Source organism: Cladosporium halotolerans (assembly GCF_011745625.1).
Source record: "Cladosporium halotolerans strain TM138-S3 chromosome Unknown Sca14, whole genome shotgun sequence".
Lineage (NCBI taxonomy): Eukaryota > Fungi > Ascomycota > Dothideomycetes > Cladosporiales > Cladosporiaceae > Cladosporium > Cladosporium halotolerans.
Window position 1 is genome coordinate 91,400 of NW_027191465.1, and position 20,965 is coordinate 112,364.

The 20,965-nt window shown below is 56.7% G+C and overlaps 7 protein-coding genes across 7 annotated transcripts; 3 read left to right on the forward strand and 4 right to left on the reverse strand.

Moving 5' to 3' along the window:
• Positions 1-851: 851 nt before the first annotated feature.
• On the reverse strand, positions 852-1,448 carry WHR41_05191 (uncharacterized protein; the record flags this gene model as incomplete). Its single annotated transcript, XM_069373796.1, has 1 exon — positions 852-1,448. One exon carries the CDS (start codon positions 1,446-1,448, stop codon positions 852-854), a length of 597 nt encoding a protein of 198 aa, XP_069229654.1.
• Positions 1,449-1,886: 438 nt separating this feature from the next.
• WHR41_05192 (uncharacterized protein) lies at positions 1,887-3,158 on the forward strand (the record flags this gene model as incomplete). The annotated part of the gene is made up of 1 exon (XM_069373797.1): positions 1,887-3,158. The coding sequence occupies one exon, from the start codon at positions 1,887-1,889 to the stop codon at positions 3,156-3,158; it is 1,272 nt and encodes a 423-aa protein (XP_069229653.1).
• Positions 3,159-4,231: 1,073 nt separating this feature from the next.
• WHR41_05193 (uncharacterized protein) lies at positions 4,232-6,736 on the forward strand (the record flags this gene model as incomplete). The annotated part of the gene is made up of 2 exons (XM_069373798.1): positions 4,232-4,515; positions 4,578-6,736. The coding sequence occupies exons 1-2, from the start codon at positions 4,476-4,478 to the stop codon at positions 6,734-6,736; spliced, it is 2,199 nt and encodes a 732-aa protein (XP_069229652.1). The 5' UTR covers positions 4,232-4,475.
• A 611-nt stretch (positions 6,737-7,347) lies between these two features.
• On the reverse strand, positions 7,348-11,070 carry WHR41_05194 (uncharacterized protein). The gene is made up of 3 exons (XM_069373799.1): positions 10,429-11,070; positions 7,846-10,342; positions 7,348-7,774 (listed from the first exon to the last, which is right to left on the reverse strand). The coding sequence occupies exons 1-3, from the start codon at positions 11,023-11,025 to the stop codon at positions 7,458-7,460; spliced, it is 3,411 nt and encodes a 1,136-aa protein (XP_069229651.1). The 5' UTR covers positions 11,026-11,070; the 3' UTR covers positions 7,348-7,457.
• Positions 11,071-11,499: 429 nt separating this feature from the next.
• WHR41_05195 (uncharacterized protein) lies at positions 11,500-14,840 on the reverse strand. Its single transcript, XM_069373800.1, has 4 exons — positions 13,398-14,840; positions 12,246-13,342; positions 12,032-12,179; positions 11,500-11,958 (listed from the first exon to the last, which is right to left on the reverse strand). The coding sequence occupies exons 1-4, from the start codon at positions 14,045-14,047 to the stop codon at positions 11,925-11,927; spliced, it is 1,929 nt and encodes a 642-aa protein (XP_069229650.1). The 5' UTR covers positions 14,048-14,840; the 3' UTR covers positions 11,500-11,924.
• A 1,819-nt stretch (positions 14,841-16,659) lies between these two features.
• Positions 16,660-18,752, forward strand: WHR41_05196 (uncharacterized protein). The gene is made up of 4 exons (XM_069373801.1): positions 16,660-16,771; positions 16,952-16,971; positions 17,255-17,478; positions 17,529-18,752. The coding sequence occupies exons 1-4, from the start codon at positions 16,685-16,687 to the stop codon at positions 18,008-18,010; spliced, it is 813 nt and encodes a 270-aa protein (XP_069229649.1). The 5' UTR covers positions 16,660-16,684; the 3' UTR covers positions 18,011-18,752.
• A 751-nt stretch (positions 18,753-19,503) lies between these two features.
• On the reverse strand, positions 19,504-20,541 carry fpp (Farnesyl pyrophosphate synthase; the record flags this gene model as incomplete). The annotated part of the gene is made up of 1 exon (XM_069373802.1): positions 19,504-20,541. One exon carries the CDS (start codon positions 20,539-20,541, stop codon positions 19,504-19,506), a length of 1,038 nt encoding a protein of 345 aa, XP_069229648.1.
• Positions 20,542-20,965: the final 424 nt, after the last annotated feature.

The following is a 20,965-nucleotide window of genomic DNA, read 5'->3' on the forward strand; positions in this document are numbered from 1 at the left end:
GCGCTCATAGATGTCGTGCTTCAGCATGTCCAATCTAAACCGCTAGGCAAGCCCCATACCAATTTGGACGCCATGGCTGATAGATCAAAGCACGTCAAGGAGCGGGGAAGCTGTGCCTTCGTCACCGATTGACCGCAGTAGTCGGTTCTCTTTCGAAAATAAGATGGATCTCTAGCGGAAGAACATTCTCCGTAGAGAATACGGCTAAATGTACAAGCCCCAAGGAAGGCGGGGTGACCTTGGCGGTGAATGGATTCGGACTCTCAGCATTGGAAGAAGATCCTTCAACGATCGCTTGAACGAAAGCGAGCTGCGCCTCAAGCGATCGACCGAGGATTTCTATCGAATTGATGGAGACCGTTGGCAGTCAACGGATAGGTGGCTTGCTCCATTGTGGGATTGCGGCCCGAAATGCGACACTCGTCTTTGTTTGGTGAAATATCAAGACATTGCAACGCATAATTCCATTATTGCACTGGATCGTAAGCGTGATTTTGTGCTATGGAAAATGACGTGCAGGCAATTGCGTAAAATCTTCAATCATTATTCAGATGGGTAAGACCTGCTTTCCCGAAAACGTTTTCCGCTACACGGAGCACAAACACGCCAATTTTGCAGAGTGAACTCCTTTTGAGTGTTTCCCACGACAAGAAGTGAAGAAGTGGCGTGGAAGAAAGTGTCGCAAATTCGTTGAACCTGGTGCCGTAATTTGCAGAGCTATGCCTTCCCTGGTTGGTGCTTGTTGTCTGGCATGATGGAAGGCACATACTCGATGATCCATGTGATTCAATGACATGGTTGCCCGTTGTTGTTGCACAAGATGCCAGTGCCACGAGCAAAACACAGTCTCCTCAGCCACTCGCCTGACCCTCCACATACCTCTTTAACTCCTCCGCCCAGTTACGAAAACTCTGCCCCAATCCCTTCCCACTAAACCACTTAATAAGCGTCGCCAACACTCCCCCGAACGACTCCCAATGCACATACTCCGTGCGCCCGTCCCCAAGATCCGTCAACTCATTCACATGCTCCGCCCGTAACAGATACCCCAGCAACGGCACGCCACTCGAGTCAAAACACCATCTCAAAGTCGTCGTGGGCTTCTCATCCCCCTCCGAAGCGACCTTGACGGGCTCGACGAACGTGCAGAGCTCCTTGCTGCTAGTGATGGACTTCTCGCTCATCTTGACGCGAAACTCGAACTGAGTGCCTTGCTGCATGTGCGTGGTGCTTGTTTGGCCTGCGGCGGGGCGTTTGATGCGTGCGGAGGGGATGAAGGTGTTCCATTTGCCGTAGTTTGAGAGGTCGAGGAGGGCGTCGCGGACCTTCGCGGGAGAAGCATTGATGATTGTGTGGCCGAGGACGGAGAAGGTTGGTTTGGGGACGGTGGGTGAGGGGCGAGGCGTGAGGGTAGAAGTATCGAGGAAGGTACTGTCGTGTTTGGACATGTTGGGTTGGTGGCGGCAATATGTTGGTGGGAGACTTGAGAGTTCGTCACAACAGGACTGATTACGATACGGTGTTATATCGAGATTCACATCAAAGAGACACAAGATTTCGTGCTAATATCCTGGCAAGGAATTGGACGCAGTAAGCAGGAAACAGTTGCATGTTGTGCTCACTTCGACCAAGGAGCTTGGGCCGTCTTCACATGCCATCGGCGCACCTTCCGTCACAAAGCGCGCTCCATTCACGTCCAGCGCTCACGCTCATCCTCCCACATTCATCACACCACCACGAAAGCAAACACAACACTCGGCAAACGCCGTCACCACTACACCGCGCACAAAATATTCCCGCAAATATCGGCACCCATATGCGAACATAACACACCCGCCATCGCCACCTCACCGCGCCGCGGCGCATCCCACACCACAACCTTAACAATGGCCTCACCACCACCTTCGGCAACCTCCCCTCCGGCACCATCCTCCCTCGCGCTCCCCCGCCAACGCCCCTCCAACCCTCTCGCCCTCCCGACCAACCCGCCTCACCCACGCCGCAAACCCTCCATCGCCAGCGCAACATCCTCCACCCACCCACTGCGCCAAACCTCTTTCCCGCCGCCCGGCGGCCGCGAGACGAGCGCGATGTACTCGCCCGAAGGCAGCGACGGGATCAGCGACTCTGAGATCGCGAGCGCGATTTCAGGCGCGCAGGGCGAGGGGAGCGGGGTCGGGAAGAAGCGGAAGAGGGGCGAGCGGAAGACTAGGGGTCGACCGCCGAAGCATGGAACGGATAGGGAGGATGCGCGGAGCGGGACGGGGACGTTGAAAGGCGCTGCGTCCGCGACGGGGAAGGGGGACGAGGCTGCGCAGCAGGAAGAGGAGGATGAGGAGGACGAGGAGGACGCGGCGGGCGGGCCGGCGTTGATGGACGAGAGTGCGGCGCTGATGGAGGAGGCGGACAGGCGGGGCAAGGAGTTCCTGCTGCATATGCCTGAGTGGCAGCTGGAGCGGCACGGGACGTGGAAGCGGGCGAAGCTGAAGACGAATAATGTGCGGACGCTGGTGAATCAGACTCTTAGCCAGAGCGTGCCGGCGAATGTTATCACGGTGGTCTCGGCTTACACGAAGATGTTTGCGGGTTTGATTGTGGAAGGGGCGAGGGATGTGCAGGCGGAGTGGGCGGCGGTGGCGGAGAAGAGGCCGGATGGGGAGGAAAATCCGGTGGTGAAGCGGTTGAGGGGAGATGTTGTGGAGGAGCCTGGGAAAGGAAATGGAGAGAAAGCAAATGGAGAGAAGGCAAATGGTGAGAAGTCGGATGCTGAGAAGGAAAAGGACAAGGCTACAGATTCTATGGAGGTCGACGGGTCTGAGAAGAAGGAAGTTGCCTCGCCAAAGGACAACGATCAGGAAAACAGCGATGCGACCCAGCCCGATCCAGAGAATGAGAGCGGCGCGACTTTGACGAATGGCCATCACGACGGAAAGCAAAAGGACGAAGATGCACCTCCCGCAGTGGCAGAGGCATCACTAGGCGTACGCCGACAGATCGAAGAAATCGACCGTGGACCTTTGCTACCAGATCATCTGCGTGAAGCATTAAGACGGTATAAGAAAGCACAATACGGCGGTACAGTGGGATTCACGGGATTGAGTTTGGAAGGCAAAGACAATGCTGCGGTGAGGAATGGAGGGAGGAAGATGTTCAGATAGGTGGCCTCCCACTGAGCTGGCCACTAGAAAGCCACAATCCGTTTTGAAACCAACCGTACAATCCTTCCGTCTCGTGGCCGACTTCTCCCCCATTGGTTGCCTAGGTCGAGTCATCGAGAGTCTCAAATCAAGCTGCAGAGAAAGGAGATGCAGTGTTGAGCTTGGACTCAATGCACGACATCTGCGTGTGGCAACATATTGATACCACGATCATGTAATAGTAGACAGCACTGCAACATACGTGACACCCTCCCACATGTCCGCCTCAAAGCCACACAGGCCGTTCTTTCAGGTTTCTAGAAGCCACGCTGGCGCGCACAGGCGCGCAATATCGGCTGTTGTCAAGCGCGGTGCGTATAGCGCGCATGCGATAAGCAAGCAAACTCCCGCGCAAGAGGGCTCAGCCTGCTTTTAGCCCGAATGATCTCATGGGCGACCGGACGGGCGGCTTCACTTTTACTCTTACCCCTGCGTTAGGCCATTGGCGTGGGATGGGGATGCCGGCGGCCTGATGCAGGCTACCGATGTCACGAAAGAGGGCCCATGCAGGGTCTGCCCAGACGGTTTCTCCAGGCGGGTGCCGGCGGGTGGATCAGTGGATCTCATGCTCTCGAGCATTGAACGCGGCGGACTGCCGTTTGTGTTTACCGTGGCTACCGTTCGTCGCGTGACGCTCATGGGAAATTTGAGAGTTGAAGAAGGCGGCCAATTCAGGTGTGGGAATGCGCAGAGGGTGTGAGACAAACGGGTCGAGGGTCGCATGTCAGATTGGGCCTCCACCAACGGGCCATGACACGCCTGCACGAGCACGCATCCGTGACCGCAGCCACAGAGCGCTCAAACGCCATGCGCGAGTAGTAATAGAATGACGGGCTGCGGCCCAAGGCGAAAGATGTGCATGGGCTCCCACGCGGCGCGGCGTGTCCGTAAAGCGCATGCGCATCTCGTTGCTATGGGGCAGATCTGTTTACGCGCTAGCGTTTGGCCTCACCCTCCGCTCGGCTGCCGTTCGCGCAACGCTCAGGCGCAGCCTGCTTAGGGCCGCCGGGCATTGACCTACTTGCGCCGGTACCAGTTCGCACGCCGCCGACTCTATTAAGAATACCCGATCAACCTTCACCGCTATCTTCTCTCCGGCCTCCCGTCAGCTCTCTCCATGGACCCGTGTGTGCTGCCTTTTCTGCCCGAGGAGCCATCGACTGTGTGACGGCGAGGAATATTGTTATTCTAGGCTTTCTTGGTGGACCAGACGAGGCCAAAGAGTGGAGACCGAGCATACATTTGGAAACTGCAAGAGGTCGGATAGGCCAGATCAGAATGTCGGCGGACAACTATCACATGCTGGAGGAGCTGGGCAGTAGGTCTCTCATCTTGATGGGCGTCATTCTTCAGGCCTCATTTCTGACACAACACTCGCAGGCGGCTCCTTCGGCGTCGTATACCGAGCGCTCGACAAACGCACCGGTCAGGCCGTAGCGGTCAAACACATCGATCTCGAAGGCAGCGACGATGACATCCGCGAAATCCAACAGGAGATCTCCCTCCTCTCTACTTGCCACTCCGCCTACGTAACCAACTACCTCGACTCGTTCGTGCGAGGTGTGAAGCTATGGATCGTCATGGAATACCTCGGTGGCGGCTCGTGTCTCGACCTCATCAAGCCCGGCCCTATGGAAGAAAAATACATTGCTATCATTATGCGGGAACTGCTGCAAGGGCTGGACTACTTGCACTCGACCGGGAAAATCCATCGTGACATCAAGGCGGCGAACATTCTATTGAGCGAGGATGGACGGGTCAAAATTGCAGACTTCGGTGTTGCGGCACAATTGACGAACATCAAGAGCCAACGTCTGACCTTCGTCGGTACACCATTCTGGATGGCACCGGAGGTTATCCAAGAGGCGGGCTATGACTTCCACGCCGACATCTGGTCGCTTGGCATCACCGCTATGGAGATGGCTATGGGTGAGCCACCGAGGAGCGACGTCCATCCGATGAAGGTACTCTTCCTGATCCCTAAGGAGAAGCCACCTCGGTTGGAAGGAAGCCAATACAGCAAGGAGTTGAAAGATTTCGTGGCACTCTGCCTAAACAAGGATCCAGACCGACGACCGTCCGCAAAAGCATTACTCAAGCATTCATTCATCCGGAGAGCTGGAAAAACAGAACAGCTGCAGGAGCTTGTGCAGAAAGCTAAGGCCTTCGAAAATGGAAGTGTGAGGGAGAGAGATGTGAGATACTATGAGGAGACCCTGAGAGACGTCACGCTGGAAGACGCCGACGACGACTGGGTATTCAGCACCATCCGGCCGTCCGCTAGCATCAGACAGCCTTCATACGCCAGGAGCACGATCAAGCGCCCTAAGCTCGACAGGATACCCTCCGAAGATGAGACTGATCGAGGTGCTGCACTGGCCATGCAGGGCATGAGTCTGAAGTCTGCTCCTCTTGGTGACTTCTCGACGCCAGGCGATTGTACACCTACGAAAGAACCATCAACCATCCGGACGCCGAAGGTACGATCGAACGATGCACGCAAGATCTCGTCCGCCACCAGTCGAAAAATCTCAGTGTCATCACCTACAGCTCGACGGACGAGCGTTCGTCAAGCCTCTGGGGCCACACCTACTGCCAGACGAGTGAGCGGCCAGCCAAAGCAGCCTCTTGGTCTCGACATGTCGTTCGGCAACGGAGCATCAACCGTCCGCATGTTCAAGCGTGTCTCCTCAGACGACAATCACGACAACAGCAAGCCCAGCTCGGCCTCACAATTTCAAATCGGCTCGCCACAAGACAGCGTCTTCGATGCCGACGCCGAGAATCGTCCACCACCCCAACAACAGCACCGCCTACCACCCGCCCCAGTCGTCGCCGCAACCAAAGAATCCATCCTCGGCCGCCGCACATACGCGAAGTGCATCGAGCCCGCCCTGCAAGAAGCCCAAGCGACAACCGCCGACCGCACGAATCGGGAAGCCCTCTCTCGAGTCGCCGAAGCCTGGAGCAGACTCGACGAGCTCGACCCCGAAGGCGAGCTCCTCCTCCTAAAAGGCATGCTCGAGCGCATCTCCGCCGACCCCAAACTGGCCGCCGCCCTGCTTCCACAACCCGACCTCCGCGCACATCAAAGCCCCACGAAGAAAGCAAGCATGATCTCGACCTCCACAACCTCAACCCTAGTCAACCCCGACTCCGCCGAGATCCTGTCCACCTCGTCGCCCTCCAAGCTCTCCTCCAGCAGCGCGCCTCGCCGCAACTCCGAGCTCCTTCCCTCCTCCCCGCCCAAACCCCAGCAGCAGCACCTCACGCCCACAAAGCAGCCCTCGCAAATCAGCCACACGCGCGACCCCTCGTCGCCAGGCAAGCTGGTCCTCAACCCGCAGAACCCGCACCTGAAGAAGCTGCGCTGCAGCCAGCAGTTCGCGCCGCAGCCGGAGCAACTGTCGCCGGAGCGCGAAAGGGGCCTGCCGGGCGGGAAGCAGGAGCCTGGCATGGAGCATGTGGGCTTCGTGGCGGAGGCGCTGTATGGGCGGTGGGCGGAGGGGTTGAGGGGCCGGTGGGGGGTCATGGGTTAGTGGTCTTGATATTGTAGCTTGGATTGTGGGATAGGCTTTGCCTGCTCCCTGAGGGATGGATTTCGTTTTTTCCCTTGCTTGAGTTCGCGGTGGCGGCCTCTCCATCTCATGTACAAAAGGCGTCTCGACTGGAGATTGCCGATTTTTTGCATTTCCGCGTGCAAGAGAAAGGACAAGAGACAAGCGCGCAGCTGGCCTGCCGGATCAAACAGCAGCCAGGCTTAGTTGCGATCGTGCCTTGCATTCGCTGTCGTAGGCGTTCGCATTCGCCATCAGTGGCAGCAGCAGCAGAAGTAGCATTCAAGAGGGGTTTAGGGAGTTTTGGATTGCCGGTTGAGCGTTCTCGTATATAGATTCAAGAATCGAAATGAGTCCCAGACGATTACTGCACTGCACATGAACGACTCATATAGTATCGATTAGACCGTTTTACCGTTTTCTCTACAACCCAGTCTTTGCCGACTGAGATCATGCAGCGTGACTGGCATTGCACATATCACGAGTGGACAGCCCTCGTGCTGGGGCAAGACCCATCGAGGATTCTTCAGCCGCCAACGGATTGAGAAACGTGATTTCAAACCAAGATCCTAAGAATCCTCAGTACCATGTCATGCATTTCACTTTCTTTCATTTTATTGTAACGACTACCTTTAGCCTAGGTATCATGCCAGCCCATCCATCATCATCTGAAGATCATTTCACAGATCCCATCGTACAACCACTACAACTTCGCCCCGTTCTCCTCAAACTCCCCCACATCCCTCACAGGCCTGGGTCCCAACCCAGCCGGCAAGCCCGCCTTCCAATCGCGGACGTTCTTGATGATCGTCGGGCCATCCTCCTCCTTCTTCTTCTCCTCGCCATTAGTGTCTCCGTTCGTCTTGGCCTCCTCGACGCCGTTCTCCGCAGCGCCGCCCTGGGCATTGAGGTGGACGGCGAGCTTGACGCGGGTAGGAGACGAGGGGAGGAAGTGGGAGCGGTAGAAAGCCTGCAAGTCGGCTTTCGTGAGAGGCGAGATGTGGTCGACGTCGTGGGAGACTGTTCGCGTGTTAGCATTCGTGCTTTCCTTCTCCTTCTTCTTCTTCTCCCTCCAGGAGGCAGCGACTTACCAAGATCGAAATCAAACGCCTCGCTAGCAACATGATGCCACAAGCGGCCGCTCTCCTCGTTGAGATTCTTCAGCTTCTCCAGCCTCTTGTTGATGAGGCCAATCTTATGCTTCTCGAAATCCGCCTCGGCCATCTCGTCGAGCTCCTTCTCGAACGCGACCAGGAAGCTATCGATTCTACCCTCCAAGAACTCGCAGTCCTTCTCGCTCTGGATCAGGATGCGGAAGCTCTGCGCGGGGCTGAGGACCAGCATGCCGCTGCCGACGATGTAGCCGAGCTGCTCCTGGGTGCGGAGGGTGTTGAAGACGGGTTCGTCGAGCATCTGCGCCATGAGCAGCAGGCGAGCGCGCAGCTCGCGGTCCTGGCTGTGGCCGGCGAAGAGGACGTACTCGATGCAGTGGTTGACGTTGTCCGGGTTCTTGAGGGTGTGCTGCCAGCGGAAGTCGGAGCCGGGCGGGAAGAGCAGGGCGCGCTTGGTGGGCCACTGGCCGGCGGGCAGGCGGCGGGGGCGCAGGGTGCGCTCGACGAGGTCGGAGATGCGCAGCGCGTCTTCCTTGTGTACGTTGCCGTGCACGAGCAGCTCGATGTGCATCTGGCGCAGAATGTGGGGGAAGAAGGCGCGGAGGTCGGCGGCGGTGACGCTCTCGAGCTCTTCGGTCAGCTCGAACTGCGCCCAGGCACGCTCGGCGACCAGCCAGCGCGTGTAGGTGGATATCTGGCGGAAGGGCTCGGTGTATTCGAAGTTGCGCAGGCCGCGGAGCAGGGACTCCTTGACGATCTCGAAGCGGTCTTCTTTGACTTCGAGGTCGCGCATGGAGACGAGGACCTTCTCGAGCAGCACGGGCATCTTGTCGTTATACCCACTGATCATGATGTCGAGGCCGGTCGAATGAGGCGAGACACCGTACCGCAGACCAGCAATTTCGGCATCGTAAGAATACTCCTTCAGGCTGTCGTCAATCATCTCCTTGTACATGAACGTCATGATAGAAGCAAGCGGCGTAACATTCGTAATGGGGCTGCGCAAGCAAACATGGATCTTCGCCTTCGGCACCCAGAACTGATCGTCCTTCTTGAACCACGTCCTCGAGTTCTCATGGTTGCGGATGAGCTTGGGCGTGGTAGCCGGGATGTCCACCTCCTTCTTCTCGACGTCCAAACGCTGCGGCACAAACTCGTTCTTGCCGGGCAGATGCAGCTCAGCTGGCCGCGAGCTCGCAGGCGCAGAAGCCGCGCTCTCGAGTTCTTTCATGAACTCCTCAGGGATCTTCTCGATCTTGTACTCAGTACCATACCACTTCTCCCGCAGCGGCCAGTCTCCAGGGAAATCCTTGCTGACGACATTGTACCTGAAGTTGTCCGGCCTGAGCTCCTTGAGCCCCCGCGTAATCGCCTCGGGATCGAACTTGTGAATCAAATGCTGGCCGCTGAGAATCTTGTCCCTAGGCAGAGGCTGCTGCATGACACCGCTGAGGTTGCTCGTCGTGCTGCTGGCGGGGCTCTTCTGGCGGAACTTGAAGGCGACCTCGGCCAGCTTGGCCATCTCGTCGACAACCCACTCCTGCGGCGGGGCGTCCTTGAGCAGCGCGACATACTGGAAGAAAGCCTTGACGATCTCGCGGTAGTGCTTGAGACCGTCTTCCGTCAGAGTCAGACTGCACGAGAATTGGCCCGCGCCGGGGCACAGCGAAGACGAACCCGCGCTCAGCTCGTTGACCCAGCCCTTCGCCTTCAAATACGCCAAAAGACTCCCAGGGCCCTCGTGACCGATCAAGTGGCTAATGTAATGGCCTGGCTTCGACTGCCACAGGTCCTCCTCGTCCGGGTACGGGAAGTGCAGGTCCAGCTGCCTCTTCTGCATGACCGGCTTGACGAAGACCTCAATGCCCAGCCCCGCCTCGTCGAAAACAGGAATACCATCCCACCTCAGCTGCGGCAGGTTCTGATCCGGCACATCGGTGAAAAGCTCCTCGACCCAGCCCTGCAATTCGTCCAGCTCTTCTCTGCCCAGCACGACCAACTTCATGCGGTTCGCCGAGTAATGCTCCTTGTAGAAATCGATAAACGCATCTCTAATCTTGACGCCGCGCTCCAGCGGGTCGTCGTGCAGCGTCTTGTAGTTACCCGTCGCGAAATTGTTGTAAGGGTGTTTTTTGCTCGACAGCGCGCGGTTCAGCTGGAACATGCGCCATTGGTCGCTCTGCAGGTTCTTTTTGTTCTCTGAGTCGACGGCACGCAGCTCGCGGTCTAATGTATCTTCTAGGAACAGAGGACGAACGAAGAACTGTGCGAAACGGTCGAGGGCGCCATACAGAGGGGCGCTTTCCTTGGGGATCGGCAGGCTGGTTTTGCTGCTGTTTGCGGAAGAGTTGGGGCTCTTTGCTGTCGAAGACGCGGACAGCTCGAAGTAGTAGTTGGTAGAAGTGTGGGCGGTGAAAGCGTTCGAGTGGCCGCCGTATTTGGTCAGGTAGGAATTGTACTCGTTCTCGCCGGGGTACTGTCACGCGACAATCGTTCGATCAGCTCTCAAGTTCAAATTCCCAGTAATAACTCTTCATAAACAGATCGAAGAGAAACACCCACCTTCTCAGTCCCCATAAACAGCAAATGCTCGACCGCGTGCGCAATGCCCGGCAGCTCCTTGTTGTCGCTGAAGCTGCCGACGTTGACGTCCATGGCGGCGGACGCCTTGTCGGTGTCGGCATCGTGGATGAGCAGGGCCTCCAGCTGGTTTGGCAGCTTGACGACGCGGTACGACCGGTTGTCGAGCAGTGGCTTCTCGAGGCGCTCGGCGAGGCGCTCGACGCCGGCGGGTCGGCTGTGAGGAGTGGGCTCAGCCATGGTTGCGAATGCGCGGGTGGCGGCGCGCTGTGAGAGGGTGGTGATAGCAGGGAAAAGGCGAGAGGAGGGGGGAGAGCGCGTGGCGGTCACAAGGTGGGAGTGTGTGGGTGGAGGGAGGGTGGAATAACAATGTCTTGGGTGGCGGCGCGACAATGCTCGCTGCAACCGCCGCGGGGGACAGGGAGTGGTTGCGGTGGTGGGAGGCAGCGGCGATGACGAGGCTGACGACGAGACGGAGACAGATGGCCTTACTGTTGCGCAAGGAGGATGGCGGACAGCAGCAGGGCGGCGGCGGAGCAGGCGAGTTGCAGCAGCGAGGGCATCCGGGCGCGGGAGCATCACCAGCGAGGTGCGTTGTGCGTGGTGCGCCTGGTTTGCTTGCTTGCTGCTTGCTGCTTGCTGCTGCTGCCGTTTCCACTGCACCAGCGCGGCGGCGGCGTGGGACTGGCGATGAATGATGCCACCGCCGCGGGACAATCGCAAGCCGTGGCAACGGGCCGTGCTGGGGCCGCCACCCTGATGGATGCCTTGCGGTGAGGGACCGCGAGCGTGGGCGTCTCCCCTCGTTGTGCCAGCGCGAGTGCGGTGAGAAACAGATAGGTCGACTTACGGTGTGCCTGCGACCGAACATGCAGATCTACAGGTACATATATGCACACCCGGGTTCATGCCCTCGTTGAGCTGCACCGCAAGCAGGAACTCGTCATGCAGCATGCTGTCATCACGCCTGCAACCACACGTTTGCGCAGTCCATCAGCACGCCTGCCATCCAGGTTCACCATGCACCGCCATAGTGCGTGCCAACGAGATGCCCAGAGTTGAAAGGGATGCATGTGCATATCATATCCCGTCTATCACGATAGCCGGCTCGCAGCCTTGTCCAAATTGTACCTTGCCATTGCCACCATCCCTACCATGGTCCCAGCCCCCAAAAAATCCGCCTGCAGCAGCATGTGTGCAAGGCACCCCGATCCCAACTCCAACACATGCAACGGGCGTCCGAGTCAGCTCCTGAATGACAGACCCGCGTGATCCCGCTCGAACCATGAGAGTGTCTACTACATGTTTCTGGAGACAGTAATCCTTCGGTGCCTTAGACGAGGGGCTCTGGTCGGATCCCCAGCCGCACGCAGGGCAATCCTCTCCTGTTTGATACGCAAGCTCCGGTGAGGCTCAGCCGCAGGATTGACAATACTTCCAATGATCCTCGCTCGGCGGTTTCGCCGACGGCGCCACCGCTAGTGTGCTTTGGAGTCTCTTGATGAAATCCATCTGTCGCGTTCCTCGTCAGCGTCTTCTTCCGCAAAGCCGAATGTCTGAGGTAGGGGAAAATGTGTATACTCACATGCGAACCTTCCAGTCGTCGCCTGCGCTTGCAAAGATAGCTGGATTGGTAGGGTGCCAGGCGACGGCGTTGACGGTGCCGGGCGCGTGGGCCTCGAGCGTGGCGACTTTGGCGCCCGTTTGTCGGCGCCAGATGTAGACGCGCGAATCTGCAGATCGACCAACGTTAGTGCATAGACCATACAGTCATGCTACAATCACGACATGGATCTCACCTTCACTGCCCGAGATGACGAAATTCTCGTCCGCGCCGCCGAACTGCGAGCGGATGACGAACTCGGCCTGGTGCGCGCCCTCGTACTGCATCACGTCCTCGCCCGTCGTGCTGTCCAGGGCCCAGAGTTTGCCCCTCTTCAGCTCGCTGTCGTTCATGTTAACCAACAACAGGGTGCCGTCGGCCGAGTAGTTGATGCTAGTAAGCTTGTCGTCCATCGGCCACTCGTCGAGCTTCTGCCGTGTCTCTAGGTCGTAGATCATGATGCGGTTGTCGATCGTCGCGGCTGCCATGCGAGTCCCGTCGCGCGAGACTGCTACGTCGGTCACCCTAAAGCTGATGTTACTGTCCCGGCTGCCAAAGTCCAGGGGAGGTTCTCGCCACGAGTGGATCTCGTTGTTCATGACCATGTAGCTGGGAGGCCCGCTGCCTTCACTCGTGCTCAAGCTGTACAAGCCCAAGGGCCTCCTTGAGCTCTGAGTTCCAACGACGAAAGACAGTGAGTCCGGTAGCCAAGCCGCTGCAGTGACCGGATAGTCGAAGTGGTCCGCTTTGCTGACAACGCTGCCGTCGTGGACGTCCATGACAACGAACTCGTTATTCTGCGAGCAGCTGATGAGATATCGATCGTTCGGACTGAAGGCAACGTAGACCACGCCTCTAGGCTCTGACCCTGCGGCACTTCTCTCATGCTCCCGGAACTCATGCACGATTTTCCACCTCTTTGTCTCGTACACATTGACCAAGCCGTCCTTGCCAGCCGTTGCAAGAAATGCTCCATCGTGGCTGAAGTCGAGGTACCAGACCTCGTCAGTTTGATTTCTGAGCTCCGTCAAAGTTTTCAAAGGGAAGTCGTCTGCTGCACACTGATGGTCCGTGTAAAGACTAGGCGGGACGGACGTGTTGTGATATTGACAACCCAATATCTGTTGCTGTTGGACGGATGAGAGTAGAGTGGCGAGTCGGTGCTCCGGGATCATGACGGAAGGCGATATTGATTTCGAGATTTCTGACAGCAACTCGCTCCTGCTGTTGCCTTGCGAGCCATCCCAGTGGGCTTCTTTTCGAACTTGCTCAGACGATGGTATCATCATTAGACTGTGAAATGATCAGTATCGAGGTATCGCGTTCAAGAGAACAGACTCAGCCTCACGAGGATAGGAAATGTACTCTGCCGACATCCTTCTTAAGAGGTGTCAGTTCGTTCCGTAACACGCCCAAAGCCGCTCCCAGGTCTCTTTGCTCCAGTAGTTCCAGATACTTCTGTTGTCGCAGCAGGAACTTGAGATATGTGGTGTCTGCGCCTTCTGACAAAGGCAACCCAACGTGCGTCGAGCCATTCTGGCTACCATATGATTGTCTATTCTTCTGCCATGACGGGCTGCCTTCTGCGTGTCCGTTCCCCAACGAGACTCCGCCATCTTGGTCTGTTGATTCCGACCCAAGCAGCAAAGTTTCCGCCTCTTCCCACTCGCCGAGCTGCACAGCATGCCTGAAGGCCGCGACGCTGGGGATCTCGAGCTGATACCCGCTATCGCGCGACAACTGCTCCGCCGCTCCCTGATATCCAAGATCCGACAGCGATTGTAGCAGTATCCGGGTGACCTCTTCCCTGTTGTGGCCAAAGAACGGGCTCGTGTCTGCTACCACAGCGCTGGCGAAACCATTATTGCTGTGGAAGCCGTTCGTCTCGCCATTGCTCTGCGCGGAGCCGTTCGTGTGCGGCGACGAGCCGTTCTGCGACGAGCCATTTGTGGAAGTCCGCCCTCTCTGGTTGTCCTGCGGGGCGCGCTCAAGCCGCATGTCGCGGGGGCTGTCGTCGGTGTGATCTTTCGAAGCGCGGGCGCGCTTGCGGCCCTGTGTGTTGGAGGCACTGCCGGCCGCAGAGGCGCTGTGACTGTCGGGCAAGGACGCTGACGAGCGCCTGCGCTTGCGGGGACGGTCGGAAATGTCGATGGTCTCGGTTTCGTGCGCTAGAACCGAGGCGGTGGCTGTGGGATGGATGCGTTGGTTTATTGGTGTTGATTGTGCTGTAGATTCTGATGCTGATGATAGAGTGGGGTTGGAGGGTTCGGATGGGTCGGCGGCGGTGAGTGGGGAGGTGTTGGGAGAGATGGTGTCGTCCTCCAGGACGGAGGTCTATGAGGGGTAGAATACGGTTGTCCGATCGTCGAGCTTATAGGTAAGCCGGAGACATCTGCCTCAGCGGAGGCTGCCGGGTGACTTTGGTAACAAGAAAGTATGGTTTGTGACGTTTAGATGACCGGGGCCGGTGCGGAAAGCAATAGCGACGTGGGTTCTCGTAGACCGTCTCCAACAGGACGGGAACGGCCAGCGCTTGATTGAAGTCGACGTGGTGCCTGTCTTGGCGGTTTGAGGGTGCCACCAGGGCAGCTTGGAAGCGGAGATATTGTGTAGCAAGTCACGGGCACGTGCGGTATTGTCTCAGAAGCGAGAATGGTGGTGATGTTGAGTGCAGGCGGCAAAGGTCCAGGACGAGAGGTGTCGGCCCAGGCGCAGGGAAGCTCGCTCTCTGGACCTGCTCCGATGACGCGCGCCTCAGCCGAGCCGATCGTCCCTGCCTGCGTGCAAGCCACCGACGGTTCACAGCAGGCCGTCAACAATACTGTCACCAGATAAGGGACAACTCGCAGTGCTGTGAATACGGCCAAGCTCGGCAGATGTAACGAATGGTAGGTACTAATTCACTCGCAGCTCACCTATCTTATATCTTTTACCGCCTTCCCTCCATCGAAGTAGCCCACCTAGCTACGTGCACTAGCCTTGCCGGTAAGCTTCTTTAGCGGCGATAAGGTCATTCATGCATCAAACAACCACATGACTATGTTTTGGTGGGCATTCGTTGAAGAAGCGTCCAGTGACCCACTTCGGCGGTGTTGATTGCCCGGCCGTTGATCTCTGGTGACAAGCGGTTTCATGAAGCCATACAGAGGACGGAAGGCTCCACGATGCTGTGAGCAATTGATAAGAACACTACGGCCGGATCGTTTCTAGCTGTGGTCATGTCACTCTGCGTACAAACACGCAAAGTCATGAAGCCCCCTTGCAGCTGTTACGAATGCGCACACGTTTGGGCTCATATCCTGGAAGGCTCAACGCTCTATCGTGCACGCCTCAATACTCTGAAGCTTCTGAAATCTTAAGTCGCGGCATGGTGTACAGAGCGACCTTAGAGATTCCCTTGGCAAGCACAAAATCATTCGCAATGATGTTACACCATGGGCAAATGAGAGCCGCGAGTGCGGTCGAACAACCTGAATCTCATCCTAGCTTTTCACTATGGTCTCGAATTGGTCGAGCACTAGCGTCTCGTCAAATTGAGGCTGATCGGTCAAGAAAGCATCACTGGAACCCAATCTCGTAAAAAACCAGGTTGGCATCGCTGGCACCTGCTTAACCATTCTGGCCATGTGCATGTTGGTTCAACTTAAAGTCATCACGGTGGCTGGCCGCAGTCTTCCGGCTTTATCGGCGCTCGCTGGCTTGTACAACTGTAACAGAGCATCAAGATAGCTGTCAGCTCCGTCATGGTTGAGCCTCCCCATCGTCCATGAGTTGCCTAAACTTAATACTGCTGCGCTCCTTGGAGGGCCAGGGGGTCGGGCAGGTTCATATTCCGTGAATGTCGCTCTCGAGACTCCTTCGTGGGCATCGAGAGCCCCCATAGAAACAGCGGTCGTTCCACAAATGCTGATGGTTCTGCCAGTACTACCAATTCGCACGGTTCGCAAAGGGCTTTTCATCACTTCCTGCCGCGATCCGAATCCGAGGATACCTCGTCTCTTGCTACCCGTACTGCCTTCGCTGCTTCCAGAGCTCGCTTCGGGCACACTCGTAAGCGCTCTGCGCATATTCGGCTTGCCATGTGTCTGCCGTATTGGCATAATCTCCATGGAGGTAGCGGTGATCTCGCCTACCGGAGGCAAGTGTGAACCGTACTCTTCCGCAAGACTCATTCGGTTCTTCGCGCATATTTCGGCGATGCCATCGATTGCGGACTGGAACTCGGCGCCGTCCGCTGATCGCAAGATGTCTGCGAACGAGAAGGCGGCTATAGGAGGGAGGACATGACTGCGACCGCTAGGGGAGCCGGCGGGTGTTGGTTTGGGTGAGCTGTATGTGCGGACGAGGACGGGTTGGGCCATGGCTGCCGTTCATCGACGTCGCGCTGATCCCGTGTGGAAAGCTAGTCCATGGCTGAGGGATTAATTACATGTCGTGCTTTAGGCGGCTCCAGGCTGTTTGCGCATTGCTGTTTGGGTAATGTAGTGTCTCTTGAGAGGATGGAGTTGTAGATCTCACCCCGCCTGATCGGTGGTCAGAGCCAAAAGCTGGGGAAGCATCTTGGCACTGCTTCGACTTCATGACATCTCTGGCAGGCGTACTTTGTGCTTAGCGCCATATACATCACATCTCAACATGACAGATTCATCACAAGAAGCAGCATCAGATGCCTCAAAAGACGTCCCAGTAGGGACCGAGCAGCAGAATGCTGACTCTGGAGAGGTATGTCCAACACCGCAAGCGGTGTGGGAATGAAAAAGTAACCACGACCGCTCGTTGGAGGAAGCCAAATCTGATCCGATGTGGCGAGACCGCCTTGGATCGGAGCTGCAATATGCAAAAGCGCAAATCTGCCGTGAGTTCAATAGTAGTTTTTTCGATCATGCTGACGGGCGCAAGTAGGCTCCGAATGATGATCAGGTGTAAGTGCACCATCTCAATGGCGAACTTTCTCTTTCATAACACTGGCGATGCTCGGACTTGCTGTCTGGTATCTTGCGAAGACTATACATATTCGAATTTGTCACAATCGAGTCAGCAGGGAAGACTGACGTGCCCTTCGTGGTGATCTGTCGATATGCTTTTTCCGCGAAGTTGATTCGTACCTCCTCGATGAAACTGCCGAGAGCGTCGTCTTTCAGTTATTGCAGCTTACAATATACCACTTGCATTTCGCAACAAGCCCGCTAATCTAGCCTTGAACAGACACGTCGCAACCGCCACCGCCACCGCTAACGACGTCCCTGGCGAATGGTGCAAGATCTTCTGTTCCAAAGAAAGTAACGAGGCAGGCCAGGAGTATTACTTCAGCAACCTTCAGACTGGGGAGTCGAAGTGGGAGGAGCCGGATGCGGAGTACTGGCTCTGGGACCACGGAACCGGCACCTACCATGTCTCAGGCCTACAAAAGCCGACATCAAAGGAGACTCGTTAGTCCATCTCATGAATCGTTGTTAAGCTGAAGCTAACATCCGAGCAGTTGCTAAAGAGAAACAAGTCCGCGAGAATGAGAAGGATCCCCTGCCATACGACGACAAGGACCCCGCAAACGGATGGCAGGGCTACAATCCGAAAGTCCATGGCACATACGATAAGAACGCCCCATACACCGCGTATCACAATTTCCTAGAGTGGGAAAAGGCGTCTAAGGAAAACCCACAAGCAGCCGCTGCCCAGGCACAAGGTGGCTTCCAGACGTACGAGTCAGTGGCGAACTTCAACTCCCACACAGGCCGCTTTCAAGCTGGCGACCAGACTGCCGATCGCTATAGCGCGGACAACAAGGCAGGTCGACAAATGAACGCCTTCTTCGACGTCGACACCGCCGCAAACTCCCATGACGGACGTAGCTTGAAGGAGGAACGTCGCAATACCAAGCTTTCGAAGAAGGAGATCCAGGAGATGAATCAGAAGCGCAAAGACAAGAAGCAGGCGAAGAGGATGGCGTTCCTGAAATCATGAGGGATGCTGGCCGAGATTTGCAGGATCCTATTACCTCCGTGAGCTGGTATCAACCCAGCGAGGATGAAATCAATAGGAAGCTCAAGAATGACCGCTACGAATGCATCGACAGGAGCTGGGTTCCAGAGCTGCTTTTGGCAAGCAGCCGGTTGGCACGGTAATCAAAGCATTAGGAAACACGGATGGTTGACGGAACAAGGTTTTGGCTCACGGAGGACACAATGGGTTCCACGCTGGAGCTCTAGATGCTCGGAGCAACAATGCAACGACTTCAGCCCTAGTATCCTCTTTCCTTTCCAACTCCCCCCAAACAGTAACAACAGTGACCAGTACCTACGCTTGAGCGCCACGAGCGTCAACTCTCACAAGCCACACCTTATCATACTCTTTCACATGCCGAGAAACACGCGCGCCTTCCTTACCTTAGGCGCCAGCACGGCACCAGCCGCACCTCTTCATGTGCAGTGCAACCCCACGAGCGTAACCCCGGCCTCCCACCAACAAACGCAGCGCACGCAGCCAGCCGCAAAGCAAGCCGCCATGCCGTGTAACGAGCCCCAACGCACACGCGCAATCTCAAACGCCTCCTACGCAGGGGAGCCGCGCACTCTGTGGGAAGAATACGTCTTGCAAGCCGCGAGCCGGAAAAACGCTATGATGTTCGATATTGACATCGACGACGCGAAAAAGCGCAAGGTTCTCCTTGCTGCTGAACAGCGACAAAACGAGCGTAAAGATTCCGTCGCCGCCACCGAAGAAATGGAGCAAACGAAGGGCGCCGATGGAAAGAAGCTCGAAGATGCTACGACCACGATCGAATCAAAGTTACCCGCCGCCTTGCTCGCAAGCATCGAATCGGTCCACTCGCTTTCCCGCAACAGCAGCTCCCTCGCAAGCGACGACTCTCACACGCCGGACTCTTCCCAACACATTTACTTCGGCCCAAAAGAAACCTTGGCCTTGACGCCAAAGACTATTCGCGATGATGCTGAGAAGCAGCAGGCGCTTATCAAGACTTGTCCGGCTGATGGATTGACCATGAAGCACAGGCGTCGACTCGAGGAGGCGGGCAGCAGTGGCAAAGCTATGATGAGTGGTGCTTTGGAGGCTGGAGATGGACGTTGCGAATGGTGTGTGAAAGCGGAAAAGGCGATGGAACCTTTGGTCGATGTTGGTGTTGTGGCACTATGATTGGGAAAGGGGGGTCTCGCTCCGGCCAGCGATCTGCATCCAGAGGCAGTTGGGTTTACGTCGAGTTGGCTAAGCCAAGGGTTGTTCAGAATGGGAGTTCGGAGCTTGGGGTAATGATCAGGAAAAAGCAAAGTCACGAGGATGTCTCACAATACGAAAAAGTGCTTCACACTTCAAAATCGCTTCTGAGGATCGTGCGCCGTAGGGCGCGTCATGCTTTTGTTGTTCTACGTGTATTATGGTGCTGAATGGTATCTTTTCAATGCACACGCGGCGTCCCCTTTCCACCTTGGGGTTGGCATCTATTTGCTCCTCTTGTAGATCTTCCTGAGAAACTCAGCAAAGACCTCCTGCTTCATGCCCGACGACTCATCGACAGCGGCAATCTTCTGCCTAATCTCAGCGACACGCGCCTCCTCGTACTCCTGGTAGACCTTCTCGAGCTCCAGCTCGTCGAACAGCTTCTTGACCCTAGTCTCGCACTCCTTATTCTTCTGGCCGTAGTTCTCCTCCAGCACCTTGCGCTGCTCAGGAGTGACCTTCTTCAGCGCCTGGTTGACCAGCCACGAACACTTGTTGTCCTGGATGTCCGTTCCAATCTTGCCAAGAGTCTCGGGGTCCGCAAAGTTGTCCAGGTAGTCGTCCTGGACCTGGAAGTACTCGCCCATAGGGATGAGGATGTTCTCGGCCTGCTTCAGGTTCTCGGGCGAGGCCTTGCCGGTGTAGTGCATGGCGAGCGCGACGGGGAGGTAGAAGCTGTAGTACGCGGTCTTGTAGATGACGATGAAGGAATACTTCTCCAGGCTGAAGTTGTCGAGATCGACGTTGTCTTCAGGAGCGGTGAGCAAGTCGCAGGTCTGGCCGAGCTCAGTCTGGAAGGCGACCTCCTGGAACAACTCAACGAGGTCGATGTAGGCGGGGTGGCTGCGGAAGTACTTCTTAAGGAGGATGAAAATGGACGACTCAAGCATGAAGGCGTCGTTGATCGCAATCATGCCGACGCCGGGCTTGAGGTACCAGCAGGGCTGGCCGCGGCGGGTCTTGGAGGAATCCATGATGTCGTCGGAGACCAGGAAGAAGGCCTGAAGAAGCTCGATCATCCAGCCGAGGGCGGCAGCGTGGAAATACTCATCCTGGGTAAGGTCACGGCCAAGGAGGAGCTGTGTGGTGTCGATAACAGAGAGACCGCGGTTGCACTTTCCACCGACAGCGTTGTAGTAAAGGGACTCCTCAAACCATTTCAGGGCCTGAGTGGGGAGATTGTATTGTTCGGCATGCTGCTTGAGGTCCGCGACAAGCTTAGGGAAGACTCCCTCGAACTCTTTCAGGGTGGTGGGCATGTTGGTGGTAACGCGGGGTATGTCGGCGCGAGTGGTGGGAATCCTCTGGCTGTAGGAGACGAATTGGCAAAGCCGGTAGGAGGGTCGGAGGAGCGGTCTGGAGAGCCTCAGAAGGCTTTGGGGTCGAATGAAGAGCGCAATGGCGGGCGAGGCGGTGTTGAGAGCGTATCGTACGACTCAGCAAGTGGCTGCCCCTCGAGAAACATTCGGCGCTGTCCCTGCGGCGGTCAGGGTCCCGCAAACGCACGGCGCGGCTCGTCCAGGCACGCCAGTTGCCGATCCACCCATGGGGCTATAGCATCGAATGCCGTGAAAACATCTGAGACATGCCGATGATACCTTACTTTTCCAACAATTTTACATCCGGATCGATGAAAAGCACAAAAATAGGGACCGAGCAAATGCTTGTTCCAGACACAAAAGA